This window comes from Aphelocoma coerulescens, chromosome 12 (assembly GCF_041296385.1).
Source record: "Aphelocoma coerulescens isolate FSJ_1873_10779 chromosome 12, UR_Acoe_1.0, whole genome shotgun sequence".
NCBI lineage: Eukaryota > Metazoa > Chordata > Aves > Passeriformes > Corvidae > Aphelocoma > Aphelocoma coerulescens.
Genome location: NC_091026.1, coordinates 21139585 through 21155393, shown reverse-complemented (window position 1 = coordinate 21155393; position 15809 = coordinate 21139585). Strand labels below are relative to the sequence as shown.

At 53.1% G+C, this 15809-nt stretch overlaps 1 protein-coding gene across 2 annotated transcripts in view; it reads left to right on the top strand.

Moving 5' to 3' along the window:
* SRGAP3 (SLIT-ROBO Rho GTPase activating protein 3) overlaps positions 1 to 4326 on the top strand; it is an 82916-nt gene extending 78590 nt beyond the window's left edge. For both annotated transcript variants that reach the window (XM_069027667.1, XM_069027666.1), the window contains exon 22: positions 343 to 4326. In XM_069027667.1, the coding sequence (XP_068883768.1) occupies positions 343 to 759 (417 nt within the window). In that variant the 3' untranslated portion in view covers positions 760 to 4326. The remainder of the gene's footprint in view (positions 1 to 342) is intronic.
* Positions 4327 to 15809: the final 11483 nt, after the last annotated feature.

The following is a 15809-nucleotide window of genomic DNA, read 5'->3' as shown; positions in this document are numbered from 1 at the left end:
CCCATGCATGCAATGGAGGCTGCAGGGCCTCTTTTGTGGGGAAAAGCCAGCCTCAGTGCTGAGGGGGAGCTGTGTGGGCAGGCTGGTGTTCACCCCATCACTCCTGGTGCTCAGGATTTACGCCCTTTGGAGCTAGCTAGTGATCAACCTCCTGCTGACCTGGGGAACACCGGGTACCTTTGTGCGGCCAGTTTGGGCTTCACACCTTCTCCCAAAGCTCCTGTTTTCCCTGGGGGCTCTTAGGTCAGAAACCCTCTCTGCAGACAGGCATGCCAGGACGGTGGGGTGCAGAAGAGCAGGTGATGCTGTGGCACAGTGCAGACATTCCTTTGGCATTCACAGGACATCGAGAAGACCATGAGCACAGCGCTGAACGAGCTGCGGGAGCTGGAGAGGCAGAACACGGCCAAGCAGGCCCCAGACGTGGTGCTGGACACACTAGAGCCCATGAAGAACCCCCCGATGGGCGCTGCCAACTCGGAGCCAGCCAGCCCCCTGCACACCATCCTGATCCGGGACCCCGACGCGGCCATGCGGCGCAGCAGCAGCTCCACCACCGAGATGATGACCACCTTCAAGCCGGCGCTGTCGGCCCGGCTGGCTGGGGCGCAGCTGCGGCCGCCGCCGATGCGGCCGGTGCGGCCGGTGGTGCAGCACCGCTCCAGCAGCAGCAGCAGCTCGGGGGTGGGCAGCCCCGCCGTCACCCCCACTGAGAAGCTCTTCCCCAGCAGCTCGGCAGATAAATCGGGCACCATGTAGGCTGGGACACGGGGACTGCGGCAGGAGAGCCGGCACCCGGATGGTGGGAGCGGGGCGGGCGCGGCGAAGCCTCGCTGCAGGAGCAGGGCTCGGAGCCTTGCTGCGGGGAGCCTCTGTGAAAGGAAACGTGTGTGGCCTTGGCCTGGTGCTGTACATACGTGTGTGTGTATGTACATAGGTGTGCACACACCCCATTCATGCAGAAACACCTCCCGAGCTTGCAGTCCTACAGCAGGAGGAGACAGCAGGTCTACGTGTTGGCACTGGAGAACATGCTCAATGTAGAAGTATATATTAAAAACAAAGTGTACAGAATTCAGTGACTTCTTAAAACAGTAGATTTACCTCAGAAACTGGCTCTGAAATGTCCTCTCTTGAGACAGTGGGTTGGTCTGGGTTTCCAAGGCTCTCTGTGCGCACATGGAAGTCCACACTGCAGCAGCTGTGCGTCAAGCAATACAAGGCCATCCTGGAATTTATTTTCTGTACCTCTTGGCGTTGAAAAAAAAAAACTGGATGGGCATACAGTGGGGTCTGTTCACTGCTGGGCTGTGGAGAAGAGCTGGAAATCCATAAATTACCGTGTGTGTCTGGCCAGCTAGAGTCTTTCCAATCCTGAATCCTCAGATGTCTTCATGTGCCCATGATGCCCTGGGCAGCAGGGACAAAGCAAGGTGTGTGCCATGAGTGGGATGGAGTGAAGTGAATGTCATGAGTGGGGACAGAGAGGTGTGTGCCATCACCCTCACGCAGGAGGAGGACACTGTGCTGCACCGGGACCGTGGAACACTGCTGCTCTGCAAGTTTTCAGAGTGAACAAGGTCTAGTGACCAAACCTGTGGTAAAGCATGGAGTAACTTACAGAGTTTGGAGATTCTTCATCTCCCTTTCCCCATGCGCTTTTTCTGTTTTTTTTTTTTTAATCAAAACCCAACCCAATGGTCTCTCGACAGTCCGGCCTGAGCAGCGAGGAGGGGTCTCGGGTCAGAGTGGTTGTCCTGCATGAGAAGCATGAGCCGTATTTGACTGCATCAGATGCAAAACTGATCTGATGGGTGATACTTTGCACTTTTTGTACTGTACCATGTAATACAACCATTTGAGTTTATGCAATGGAATCTACATTTTGTTTTACCCAGAGAAAAAATATGCAGAAGGCTGGGCATTGCATGGTCCTCTCTGATGATCCAGACTCCTCTGTAAGCACTGAATCCAAGATGCTCCGTGCTTCTCCTGCAGCTTTTCCTTGTACAGATTTCCACGCAATGCCCCATGGTTTGATTTGGCACTTCCCCATGGTCATGTACTAATGGCTCCTTAACATTCATCCTTCCTTCCTGCCATCTCTGATCCTGCTGCTCTGTCTGTGCCTGGGCGAAGATGCCTGCAAGCCCTCCTGACTCACCCAGCGGCCACCTACCCTGCCTGGGGCTTTGCTTTGTCCCCCCACTTCATCTTCCTCCTCTCTCCAGCACTGCTGTGGACCCCAGCTCTGCAGGAGAAGCAGCCTGACTTCCAGAAGGCAGTGGAGGTGTTGAGCAGGGTGGCAGAGCCTGTCAGTCCTGCAGTGGCTCGTGTCTCCTCGGCTGGCGAGCTCACACTCACGCAAGACCACCTGTACATGCACACCTGTACCTCTGTACCTGTACCTCCATGCTTGTACTTTCACAGCTGCACCCCCATATCTGCACCTCCACACCTGCACCTCTGTGCACCGGGCACGGAGTTGACACTGCGGACCATTGGGACCGGCTGGTGCCTGCCCCGTGCCCATCGCACGTGTCCCCTCACACCCCGCTCTGCCAGCCCTGTATATATTGCTATACTTGCTTAACTGCTCGAAAGTAACTGTTAACCTGTAAACTGTACAAAGATAGGCTAAAATTAGATAAAAGCCGATGCCACTCAACAAATCTTTGCACTTAGTAGGTAGCTCGATGTAAAAATAAACCCAGTAATAATAATAGTAATCCCGAAGGGAAGCAAAGCCGCCGGCACCCCTCGCAGAGCCCGTAGGGAGCAGCTCTGCCCATGTCCCTCCCTGTCACACTGGCAGGGCAGATGGTGTGTGTGCTTGTCTGTGAACGTCCTTGGCGTTTGTAATGACCACAATTGGTTCATGTTGGTGTTTATTTCTCCATCATCCCCCTTTCCTGTCACAGCCCTGGCCACTGCCCGGCCTGGCACAGATGTTCAGCCAGGCTGGGCTGGTCATGGACCTTGTGCTGGGAGAGGGAAGGATCCATTTGGCACGAGTGCTGTGTATCCATTGCCAGTAATTATTACTTTTGTTTCCATTTAGTTCCTGGAGAACGTTCACTTTGCCAGTTTTCTGTTTTTTATATGCTTTCCGAGATGACTTGAGAGCAAACCCATCTTCATTCAGGGTTTTATTTCCTCCCTTCTTGCTTTTGACCATACGGTACAAGTTCCAGTGTCTTTCTATTAAATTATTGCCTTTCATTTTCCTTTGTTTTGTTTTGTTGTGAGTTTTTAATACAATTATTTTCTTATCTTTAAGTGCCTTTTTGAGCACCAAAACAAACGGTTGGAGTTCAGGCCTGGGAGCTGTGCACACATGGGTTCGTCTGGGCAGTTGTGTTGTGCTGGGGGTGATTGCTTTTAAAGTCCTTCCATTTTTCTGTTTAATGAAAAGGGAACCAAGACTTTTTGTTGGAGAATAAACTCCCCCTTTGTAATATGGTATTCCAAGTGTAGTTTTAACTACTGTAAATTTAAGGGAAGAAATGTATTTTTCTTTAAGCGAACTTGGCACAAAATTGAACCACATACATTGTAGGAGCATCGTAACTGGAACCTGCTCATGGTTTGTGAGTGACTGACTCCGATCCACGGTACCTCCCCGAGGGCACAGACTGTGTGTGGGCTTCAGAGTTCACAGAGCTTCACTGTGACAACCCACGGCCGAGCTGCCGCCGGACCCAGGCTGGGTGTGCTCGTGCCCCAGGACCGCGGCCCTGGCAGGGCGGCTGCACGGGGCAGCTGTTTCTCTGCTGTGCAGAGCGAGCGCGGATCTGGGCTCGGCTCCGCGGGCCTGCCCCGCCCAGCCCGTTCTGCCGGGGCAGTTGGGCCCCGGGCCTGCCCCAGTGCTGGGGGGCAGCGCGACGGCCCCGCGGCCCCTTCCGAGGGGCGAGCGCGCGCTCCGGGGCGGCGATGACGGTGCACTTTGTTCCCTAGGCTGAAGTCCCTGGTAGGTCGCTTTTGTATCCCCGGGTATGTTATTGAACTAGCGGTGTTGTGGTTCTCGCGGGGCGGCAGTAGATGTCCCGAGTCTGATTTGCTTCGCGTGGCTGGGCTGCGAGGTCTGGTGGGGACGGGGTTGGTTATGCCGGGAGGCCGTGGGAAACCGCCGGCTGCTGCCCACTGTACCGGTCATCCTCCTCCTCCTCTTCCTCCTCTGGTGTTGTCTCTGTAATGTATGGTGAGATGCCGTCAGCTAGAGTGTCTGAGTGGGTCCTCGTGTGTGCTGGTGATGCCATGTAAATGAAGCCACTGGTTGGGTGTGGACTCATCCTGTTGAATAAACTGCTTAACTTTTCTCAAAAATGTTGTCTGTGGTTTCAGAAGACTTTTGCTGCCTCTTGCCTGTGCTTCTTCCCCACCCCTCATCCCCTGGATGCTCAGCGGCTGCCTTTTTGTGTGTTTGGATGGGCCATGGAGGTGACATATGGGCTCTTTCAGCTCTGGGCATATGGTGCAAACACAGGAAAGAAGGATGTAGGTGAATAAAATGACCCACCCACCACCTCCAAGGGATTTGCCCATTTCCAGTGAGGTGGCAGGACCTGTGCTGATCTGTGCCAGCCGCCATATCCCCCCATTGGGGGTGTCACGGTATCCCACAGTGGTAGGGAGGAGAAGAAAGATCCAGCAGGCAGGAATTGTGCAGCAAGATTGATTTAGTTAATTATTTTACAACTCTTTTATATAAGACTTTTTTTCTTCATAGTCTAATTGGTCAGAGGATCAGCCACCCCTTGGGGTGACTGGCTAAAATCCTAAAACATCCATTGTCACAATATTTTTCTACTCTACTATAAACAAAGGTTTGCAAGGTCGCAGGTGTTCATAGTTTATAGAACTCTGCTAATGTCTTCCGTGAGAGAGAAAAATATCTCACGGCACTGGAAAGAAGCAAGAGAAATTCTTGCTGGCAGCAATATTGTATCCACAGGGGGGAGCCCCCTGCCCTGCCACAGGGGACACCTCACACTCTGCTCTGGGAAGGGGACTGTGCCCGCAGCGCACAAATGAGGGCAGATGAAAGCAAATGTCAAAATGAGCTTTAGCAGAGATTATTTAGTGCTCGCTCTGTGGCAAATGGGACAAGAGTGATCTCCTCCCAAAGGGAAGGAGCATAGAAGTGAGGGGATAGCACGGCCAAGGGGACAAACCAAGTCCCTTCCTGCAGTGGCGGTGGGTCCCCAGCAGGCACCATGGGCCTTGAGACTGTCTACCTTGGCTTTTACAGAATCAATTAGAGCCAGCTCGGTGACGTGAGAACCACAGGAAGCACAGGAGGACCTTGTCCGTGGCAGCGTGCTCGGTGCTCAGCTCAGCCCCGCTGTGTATCCGGTATCCTGCCATGGAGGTGCCCAGGCAGCACCGTCCTGCCCAGCTCTGTCAGCCCCCTCGGCAGTCACTGCCTTGCCAGCCAAGCTGGTCCCACCTCACCAGGGCTCTGCGCTCGCCAAGCAGCACCTTGCTGCACTGCACCTCTAACCCATGAGATTTATCACCAGGTTCAGTAAAACAATGCAATTAAACAGCTTTCCCAATGCGCCTGCACTGCTAGGTTCATCAAGGGTCTGTCCTGCATCCAAAATGCTTCCAGGCAGGCTCACCTCTAGCTGAGAAGGTCCCCACAGCAACACTGGCAATGAGCCAAATGAAGCCTTTGCCTGACAGTCAATGTCACTGTTACCAATAATAGTTTCAATTAAAAAGTCCCTGTTCTGCAGTACTCCTAATCCAGGCTCATGTGAAGCTGTTCGTCCTCTCTTCTGACAGTGAGGCTTTAAGTGCCACAACTGGGGTGGTAAATGGACCATGGGAGCTGTGCCCTTTGTCCCCGGGCCCCATGCAGGAGCTGACCTCAGGGCTGGAGTGTGGGCTGCTGTGGCTCCAGATGGGAGGTTGGGATTCAGCTCCTGGGCTGGAGTTACAGGCAGCTTTATAAGTCAGGTTTGTTCAGGCTAGTTTTGGGTGGGCTCACCAGGGGCTAATGTACCTCTTGCAGACAGCAAGGTTCAGCCTTCGTCAGCAATCTCTGAGGCAGAGACTGTCCCATGGCCCAGTGTGGGAGCAGCAGGATGGGGAAGTGTCACACCAAAGCAGGTGATACTGCAACCTGGGAACATGGGAGACCCTTAGCCTCTGCCTCTCCCAGGTGCCAGTGTGGGCTGTCAAAGTGCAGAGCCCTCCTGCGCCCCACAGCATCCTGCCCTGGGCAATACAGACACCATGTCCTGCCCCTATAGCTGGGCTCTGGGTGCTGTTTATGGCTGCTGAGAGGATAAAAAACTCCGATTCTAAACAAACAGCCCCAGAGCCCTTCGCACCCGAGCTGCAAGGAACCATGCTGGATGTTCACTCACACTGGGTTATCTCTCTTCCTATTTTTTTTTTTTTATTGCTGCTGGTTCATGGCTTCACTTTCCTCCCATCCTGGCAGCGTGGAGAGGCAGAGACCTCTCTGATTCCATCCATCATCCATCCTTGAGGTGGGGCAGCTGCAGACGCAGCTGGTGATGCTCGAGGAGGGGTTTGTGTGGGCCATGAGCAGGGGGAGGACTGGCTGAGCTGCAGGCGGGGCTCCACCTACATCACCCCGTCCTTAATTACACCTCACCGGTTAATGGGGACAGCCTCAGGGGAGGGGAGTGCAGGGCAGGATAGGATAGGATAGGATAGGATAGGATAGGATAGGATAGGATAGGATAGGATAGGATAGGATAGGATAGGATAGGATAGGATAGGATAGGATAGGATAGGATAGGATAGGATAGGATAGGATAGGATAGGATAGGATAAGTTCTGGACTGCCAGGCCCACCCTGTACCGGTCACCACCCTCTCCTTAGCACCGAGAGCAGCAGGGTCTGGTTCTGACACGGCCCGGTGCCCACCGCGGGAGCATCCTGGGCACCGCCTCGGGGGAAAGCGCGGGGGTGGCTCCAGCAGGTCCCTGGGCAGCGGATGCGTATGGAGGAGCAGGGCCCTGGCCAGGCCCTTGAGGGTGCCAGCTGTGTGCGACACTCATGAGGCCTCTCCGGGCTGAGTGCAAGGTGTGCACCGGGTGTGCTCGGTGCCCGTCTCGTCCTGCGGCGGGCGGGCCCGGTGTCCGGAGGGTGTCCGGAGGGTGTCCGGAGGGTGTCCGGAGGGTGTCCGGAGTGTCCCCGCCGTGTCCGCCCGCCGCCAGCAGGGGGCAGCAGCGCCCCGCGCCCGGCCGGGCCGAGCGACCCGCGCGGGGAGGGGGGACCCGACCCGACCCTTCCCGAAACGACCCTTCCCTGCCTTGCCCTGCCCTGCCCGGCCCTGCCCTGCCCGGCCCTGCTCTGCCCGGCCCTGCCCTGCCCTGCCCTGCCCTGCCCTGCTCGACCCTGCCCTGCTCGACCCGACCCTGCCCTGCTCTGCCCTTCCTGACCCCGCCCTGCCTTGCCCTTCCCGGCTCTGCCGTGCCCGACCCGACCCTGCCCGACCTTTCCTTTCCTTTCCTTTCCTTTCCTTTCCTTTCCTTTCCTTTCCTTTCCTTTCCTTTCCTTTCCTTTCCTTTCCTTTCCTTTCCTTTCCTTTCCTTTCCTTTCCTTTCCTTTCCTTTCCTTTCCTTTCCTTTCCCCTTTCCTTTCCCCTTTCACTTCCCTCCCCGGCCGCTGTCCCCGCTCGGGGCTGGGCCGGGCCGGGCACTGCCGTGGCTCCGGGGGAAGGTGCTGTGCAGGCTCTCACTGACTGATTGAACTGAAATTAATACCTTTTCTGTTTCTCTCCAGAGGGTCCAGTTACCCGGCTGAGGTGTAATAATCATTAACTCTAAGTGTGAACAATAAGTTGAATGTATTTATTAATTTCCATGGGCTGAATGCAGTATTTGCATTTAAATTACCTTTCCACACTGCTGCGCACTGACACGTGTGTTGATTTCCTTCTAAAGTTAAAAATGCCTTTTAACTGGTGAGTGTGTGTAAGCACTTCCTCGTCTGCTGCATCGGAGAGCTACTGGGCAGCTGCTCTGCTCCTTGCCCAGCCCACCAGAGCAAAGGGGCCCTTGGGGCTCAAGGAACTTGTGGCTGGCAGGTGCCTGCAGTGCCCTAGAAGCAGAGCTGCGTGCTGGGCCTGGTCAGGGTGCGCTGAGTTGCTCTGTCCCCATTTGGGGTTCTGCTGTGGGGTGCAGGGCACGGAGCAGGGGCTGCAGGAGCTTGGCTGGCCCCTCTGAGCAGAGGCTCTCCCAGGGGCTCCGGGAGCTTGGAAGTGATGGTGGTGTCTGAGGTGGGTGCGTGGTGAGTCTTGCTGATGCCCCTTGTTGGAAGATACCACAGGACTGGACATGAGCCAGGTGATAAAAAAAGACGAGGAGATAAAATCATGACTCTGTGTCTGCCTCTCTGAGCAACTGGGTGAATAAGAGACTCCTGGGAAAGCTGTGTTGTGTATGTCCAAAGTGCAGCCTGTCACAGGGTGAAATGTGCTCATCACAGCAGGGCAGCTCTGCGGTGGCATTGTCTGCACGGAGAATTTGCTGAGAGCGCTGCTGCGGAGCGGGGCCGGGGCTGGCTCTGGCTGAGCAGGAGCAGCCATGGTGCTGCAGGGAGCACGTGGCAGTGCTTGAGGGCCACAGCAGGGCCTGTCTGGGCTCTAGACAAGGGTGACTGGGGAAGCAGCAGCTCCCAACAATTCCTTCTTGGTGACTCTGGTTTTCTTCTTCTGGATAAATGGTGTTTCCTCGTGCAGCGCCAACGTCGCCCTGGATGAACCGCACCGCTGTGAGATGGCACATGGCAGGATGAGGGCTGGGTGGAAGATGCTGTCCCAGCCAGCCCCGTTCTCCACTGGTGAGGAGAAATAGCACAGAACCTGCTTTTAGCTCTGGGAGCGCTCCTGGCCTGATGCTGCCAGGGCTGGAGCAGGACAGTGCTGGAGTGTGGCAGTGCCAGGCCTTGCCTCTGCCTCACCAGGACCTCATTCAACACTAGAACCCTCTGAGGTGCTGAAATGAACTCTCAGCTTCCTCCAGTCATCTCTGGAATAGTTGACCACCAAGGAATGCTCTGTGGGTGACTTGCCTTTAACTTGGATGGGTCCAGCAGTTCAGTACTTGGCTGGATCCAAGAGCCACTCACTCTGTGGGCTCCAAGGGGCACCTAAGGGCACTCTGGCACCTGTCACACTCTTCACTAATGAATGAAAAAATGACACAAATGAAATGTAAAGGAAATGATGCAGAATTCAGTGATTAGTGCTTTGAACCTGGACTCGAAGTGAAGCAAGTACTCTCAGTCGTGCTGACTGAATCAAATAATCCAAATTACTGATACATTTTAGTGGTTTTTTTCCGTGCAAAGACATTAAAGTGCTTTTAGCAAATGAGGTAAAGATTTTCCATCCATGTTTAAAACTAAAACAGAGCACTGTGCTGTGGGTGCCCAGAGCTTGCTGTGAGCTCATGGCAGGGACTGTGCGTGGCAGCCCCGTCCCTCCTGCGTCCTCTGAGTCCGACTGCCCTGGGAGTGGCTCTGCCTGGGAATGGCATCTGTGCACAGCCGTGGGCCACGCTGGGGAGCCAGCATGGAGCCCAGGGTGCAGAGAGGAGCATTCCTTCCCAGTGAGAGCTGGGGCCACCTGCAGATAGCGGCTCACCCCAGGCATCTCAGTTCGGAGGGTTTTGGCAGCCCCTGCTGTTGTTTCAGCTCAGATATGGCTGCAGGTTGGTCCCTTTGGGCAGCAGCTCTGACTTTCATGGAGCTCCCTGGTCTTGTGAACATTTGAGAGATTCTCTGTTGCATTGGCTTTGTTGCTGAGGGTGTATATTAATTGCTAAGGCTGTACATTAATTGCACCCTCATTACTTCTGGCTGGACTATGCCCATGTTGGGCCATTTAGTGCCGTTTTTCCTGCCTGATCCCCTCTGCCTTTGGCACCCTCGGTGTCTGGGGCTGCCCAACAGCTCAGTCCCCTGGGGCAGGGCAGCAGGAGTGACCACAGCCCCAGGGATGTGGCAGAGATTTTCCCACGTGGGTGTGCATGTGTTTGGAGACATTCCCTGTGAGCATATGTTTAATTTCCTGTGGAGAGGAGAAAAGACTTGCCAGATGAGATTGATTCTTGAAACTGGCAAAGTGTTTTTCAGATGTCAGTTCCCCTGGCCCTGCCCAGTGATAGCTCATCAGCTGTGGGAGGGACAGTACTGGCACCAGCCAGTGCTGCTCTGGGATATGCTGGGTTTTGGTGCGATTTGGTTTGTGTTAATATTTTTCTTTGAATGTTTCCCTCCCTGCTCCAGCACAAGCCAGAGCAATGTCCCCATCTCCCTGGAGTGAAGCCCTTCCCTTGGCTGACCAGTGCTGATGTGGTGGGTGTCTGGAGTGTTCCTGGTGCCCCGGCTGTCCCCATCCCCCTGCCCACCTCTGGGCTTAAGCAGGACCTGGAGCAGCCAGGGCTGAGTGAGCCACTCCCTTGGGGAGGTTGTGCTGTATCCCGAGCCTGAGCCGGCTGCAGGCACAGAATGAAAATAAGAGTATTTCCCCAACTTTTGATAACTTTTTTGTTTCTCCTTAATATACACCTCTAGCCTCACTATGGAAACATTGGAAAGCAGACTTTAGCGGCCCTGAGAGACTGCAGCATTATCCATCTTCTGTAAATACCGTGGAGCAGTTGGAAACCTTTTTATGATCACAGCTCAGCTGGAAAACAGCACCACATTCCTGATGCCCTTTGGGATCACTTTCCTTGCTTGTGGGGTGGAGGGCAGCAGCTGTTGAAGCATTTTGGTTTGTGTTCCATGAGATAAAAGTGTAATTTGCTGGATTTTAACTACTCGTGCATCAGATCAGCATAAACATTGCAGGTAAACCAACCTTGCTCTGTTCCACAGAGATGCCTCTTCCCTCCCCAGGAACCTTCCAGAGACTTGGGCTTGGAATCCTTGATGCTGCAAAATCAGTGGAGGTTTGTGTGTTGGAAATGAAGCTTCAGCCTTGGAGCAAAGCTTATCCCAGACCTTTAAATCTAATAACACCCTCCTGACAGCATCCAAAGGCCAGGCACCCTCTGACAGCTCCTAATTCCACCCGAGCCCCACCAGCGTGAGACTCATCTCTGGACATGCAAACGTGTCCGGTTCTATCTAACGAAGATAAATTTTTTAATTAAGATACCCAGCTGTCTGGGGCACTCAGAGATTTCGATGAGCGTGAGCTTGGCTGGGAGCTGGTGCAGATCCTTTGGCTGCTCTTCCAGGGAGCTCATGCAGTGAGGCGGTGATGAGCCTGGATGGGGTTCTGCAGCCTGGTGAGAGCCCTGTTCTCCCTGTGACACTCCCCCAGGGAAGGGCTGTCACCAGTGCTGGTCACCAGCCCACACCTTCCTATCCCGCTCAAAGCTAACGAGCTTGTTTCCCTCCTTGATGTGTCTCAGCTGACAAGAACTAACTGTCCTTACCAGCCTTACCCATGCCCTACCTGCTGCTGCTGAACACCAATGAAACTTGTGTTGAATTTCTGTCTCTAAGCTGTTGTTGCATCCATTTTTTACACCCCCTTCAAGACAGCCTTTATAAAAATAATGTATTTACAATGACTGGGCAAGTGCTGAAGCTGGCAGAGCCATGCCACAGGGCAGGGCAGCGCTGGGCTTGTGGGGCTGTGGCAGTGGCTGAGGGTGAGGAGGCTCTCAGGAAGGCTCTAGGGTGGGATGCAGCCTTTTTCTTAAAAGAAAGAAACAAAAAAAATTAAGTCTTACGTAAGTCAAAACATCTGCTAGTGCATGACTAATGCTTTCCCTCCTCCCTGGTGTGGCAACTGAAGTCCATGGGAATTATATAAATGATTGTTTCCTGTAAGAAGTTATACATTGTTCATAGGGCTTTTGGGGACAAGCCTCGTGTTCAGCCACCCCTTCCCTCGCACTGTTTGCTCATGGCTTTGGACCCAGCTGATCCTGGCCCTGCTGCACTGCTGCCATGAGCTGACAGCAGCAGAGCCCAAACACATTGTCCCTGGCCCAGCTGGTGCCAGGGCGGATTTATTCCTGCCAAAGTCAGCTTAACTGGACAGTTACCTGTGTTTAAAGCTGAGGTTATTGATGTACAGTGCTGACAGCTGAATTAGCTGAGTGCTGGGCTGTGGGTGTGCCCAGTGTGGCAGCCTCTGGTGACGCTGCTGTGCCCTCCAGACCACCCTGCCTGAGACACTGGGGTGCTGGTGCCTTCCCCACGACAGGGCTCATGGCAGTGACAGATCCCAAGATCTGCATCCCTTTGGTGTGAGAAAGTGTTGCTGAGGGCTGGTCTGCCTGAGGGGAAGTGCAAGGAAATGTTTTACAGACCTGACAGCCAAAGCAGCCCCCAGATGTGGTTTTATTCCCACAGAGCTTTCCCATTCTGGCAGTGCTGCTCTGCAGCATCTTTATAACTTTGCTCACTTGTTTGCCTCTTGATTCCAGTTGAAACCTTGGGTGGGTCTGGTGCCCCCTGCCCACCCCAAGCCTCCAACCTCCCCATGTCCCAGCAGGAGTCCTGTGGCTGCCAGTCTGCCCAGTACCACCCAGCGGGGAATGGGGCTAACTCACTTCTGTGCTGAATTTTTCTTGGTATGCCTTCATTTTTGTTCTAGTTTCCCTGCATGGATGTCTCAGTTCTGGACACTCTGTGTCTGTGCCTCTGGACAGAGCTGGAGGAGCTGCTGGGTCCAGCAGAGGTGAGCACTCCTGGCAGATGGATGGATGCAGGATGTCTCTCAGCTTCCAAACACTGCACCAGGACATGCTCTGGGTTTCTGCTTTCCATGGTCTGGGACATTAACTGCTGCCAGAATTACTAATGGGCTTCTGCTTTTAGCCTGAGTGCTGCAGGCTGCTGCTCCAAGGTGGAAATCATGGAGTCAATTAAGTAATTACCTGGTGTTTCAGCTGCCAACATTCGAGGGGTTTTGTTTTTCACCACTGGCATCAATCCCAACACACATCTCACCCCAGACTCATCAGCAGTGGTCTGTGCACTACTAGAGCAGGCTGCAGAGCCATGGATGGGCTGGAGCTGCTTTTTCTGCAGGTGTTTTGGTGACAAATGGCTCCTCCTCCCTCTGTTTGGTCTCACTCTGGCATATAAATCCAGGCATAAACAGGCTAAGCTGAGCAGGAGCTGAAATTGTCTCTTCATAGTTCTCGTGTTCTGACTGTTTTACCCTTGCTTAGTTGATGAGCAGCAGTTCACCAGTGAAATGCAGAGTGAGCTGAGCTGTAGGTGACGCACAGTGGCACAAGGAGCAGCCAGAGACTCTGCCGGGGCCCCATGATCCAGGGAAATACATCTCCAGTGGCTCCTGGGACTCATTAGCATCTTGGCAAGACAGTGCTGGAAGTGCTGGGGACTGCTGGAGAGTACTAATGAGCAGGGATAGGGCTGGTGGGAGGCAGGATGGATCCCTGACCTCAGGCAGCTCTGGGCAGAAAGTCCAGGGGCACAAGTTCATAATCCATGGCAAAGCATGGAAGCCTTGTTGTTGAAAGTTGTGTTCTTAACTAAACCAGAGTTGGGAAGTGCTTGAGGGGGTCAGAGCCCCATGAGGAGCTCTCCAGACTCTCTTGCACTTCCCAGTAATTAAGAGGGAGGATAAATGAACCTTCATTGGAGCAAGGGCATGTTTGGGGAATGTCTTACCCTGGCATAGGGATGGAGTGGAGGGATGTGTGCTACTCTTGCATTGCAAAGGCTGAGAACTGCTTAATGTTTAGGAACAGGGGAAGGCAGCAACGAAGTGATAAATACAGCAGCAGAACAACCCATACAAGTTTTAGCAAAGGAGTGAAGTCCCAGTGATGGGCATTTTGGTGGCAAATCAGCAGCCATATGGCACAAGGGACTGGGAACAGCTTGTATCCAAACTCTGCTCCCAAGTCCTTCAACTGAAAAAGGCTAAATCTGTGCAGGAGAGCTGGAATGTCAACTAAGAAACACTTCTGTTAATATACTGACTCTCTTGCCTTTGGATTTCACCTGATTTACCCAAGAACCAAACAGCCAAAGAGCGACTCTAAGGCACAAAGCTGGCAATGGAATACACTGTTGGGAGACAGTCAAAGAAAATGGAAGGTATTACAGACCTACCACTGTGTCTAAGTGTGCATGGACTGTCGGTGTGGGAGTTTTTATACTGGAGTAGTTCGGAGCTAGTGAGATTACTCACGATTTTTATAACATTTATTACATCAGCATCAGTGTCCAAATGGGAGGTATCTGCATATGCAAAACAATGTCTCTGAAACGTCAGCAAGTGTTGCTGTGGCAGAAGGCCAAAACCAGCAAAGGCCAATTCACTGCTGGCTCATTCTTTGACACTGTGTTGCTGTCCCAGGTCAGAGCTGTGCCAGTTCATCTGCTGCCTCCTCTCCCCAGGCTGCCTGTCCAGCAGCCGCTGTCATTTCATCCTGCCCCCTGGTCAGGCCCAACTCAATCACCATTGGTTTACTTGAAATACCCAGAGTGATTTTACTCATGATGTCCATCTTAAAGCACTCCAGGAAAAAGTTTAAATATTATTTCTGGCTCCTTTGGCTGCTAGCTCTCACAGCTTTTTCATGAAAGTTTCCATGCTGCTCTGTAAAACTGTAAGATGCTTTTCACTGGTTTATGTTGGCCTAAAATCATTGCAGTAGACTATAAAACAAAAAACCAAACCAAAACAACAAAAAAAAGAAAAATATTTCATCTGTGCTTTCAAGTAATTTCTGTGTGAAATGACCAGTTACTTGTGGAGCTATGGCACAGCCAAAGCAGCAAACGTTGGGTGTGAGGTTCCTGCCAGCACAACCTCTGCTAGGGTGATAAATTCGCTTCAGCACATAGGCTGGGATCATTTTGACTACTGAAAGGTTGTTAGCATTTCCTGTGGTCTTTTGTGCTTGAAAGGCTGCGACTGAGGCTCTCAGCATCGCTGGCTGCACAGGAGGCTGCTGTGCTTGGCTCTCCAAGGAAACAACAGAGGGGTGGTGGGACCATTGCTGAAACAGAGGCTTTTAGCCAAAAACTAATGACAGGAAAGAAAAACCAGCACCTCTGAATCCGCCTCTGCAGTCTGTTGTCTTTGAGTATGGCAGTGCAGAAAACCAGCAGATACTGCAGGGCTGACCCCACAGCCCCTCGCAGGTACCCTGATGCCTCACTCCAGGACATCCTCTGGCTGCTCCAGGCCTGCACTTGGTTGTGCTGGTTTGGGCTGGGGTAGAGTTAATTTTCTTCCCAGTGGCTGGTGTGGGGCTGTGTTTGGGATTTGTGCTGAACACAGTGATTATAAATAGAGATGTTTTTGCTCTTGCTGAGCAGGGTTCACACAGAACCAAGGCCTTTACTGCTCCTCGTACTGCCACGCTGGCAAGGAAGCTTGGAGTGCTGAGAGGTTGGGAGGGGAAACAGCCAGGACAGGTGATCCCAACTGACCCAAAGGATATTCCAGACCACAGGACATCATGCTCAGTACACAAGGTGGAGGGTCATTGGAGTTTGTCTTCCCAAGTAACTGCTGCATGTGATGGAGCCCTGCTGCCCTGGAAACGGCTGAACACCTGACTGCCCGTGGAAGATAGGGAAGGAATTCCTTTGCTTTGCTGGTGTGTGTGGCTTTTGCTTCATCTATTAAACTGTCTTTATCTGAACCCACGAGTTTTCTCACTTTTGCTCTTCTGATTCTCTTCTCAGTCCCACTGGTGGGGGAACGAGCGAGCGGCTGTGTGGAGCTTGGATGCTGACTGGGGTTAAACCATGACAATGTGGGATCTTTTTGTTCCAAAAGTCTCAACATCAGACTAAATTTAGTCCT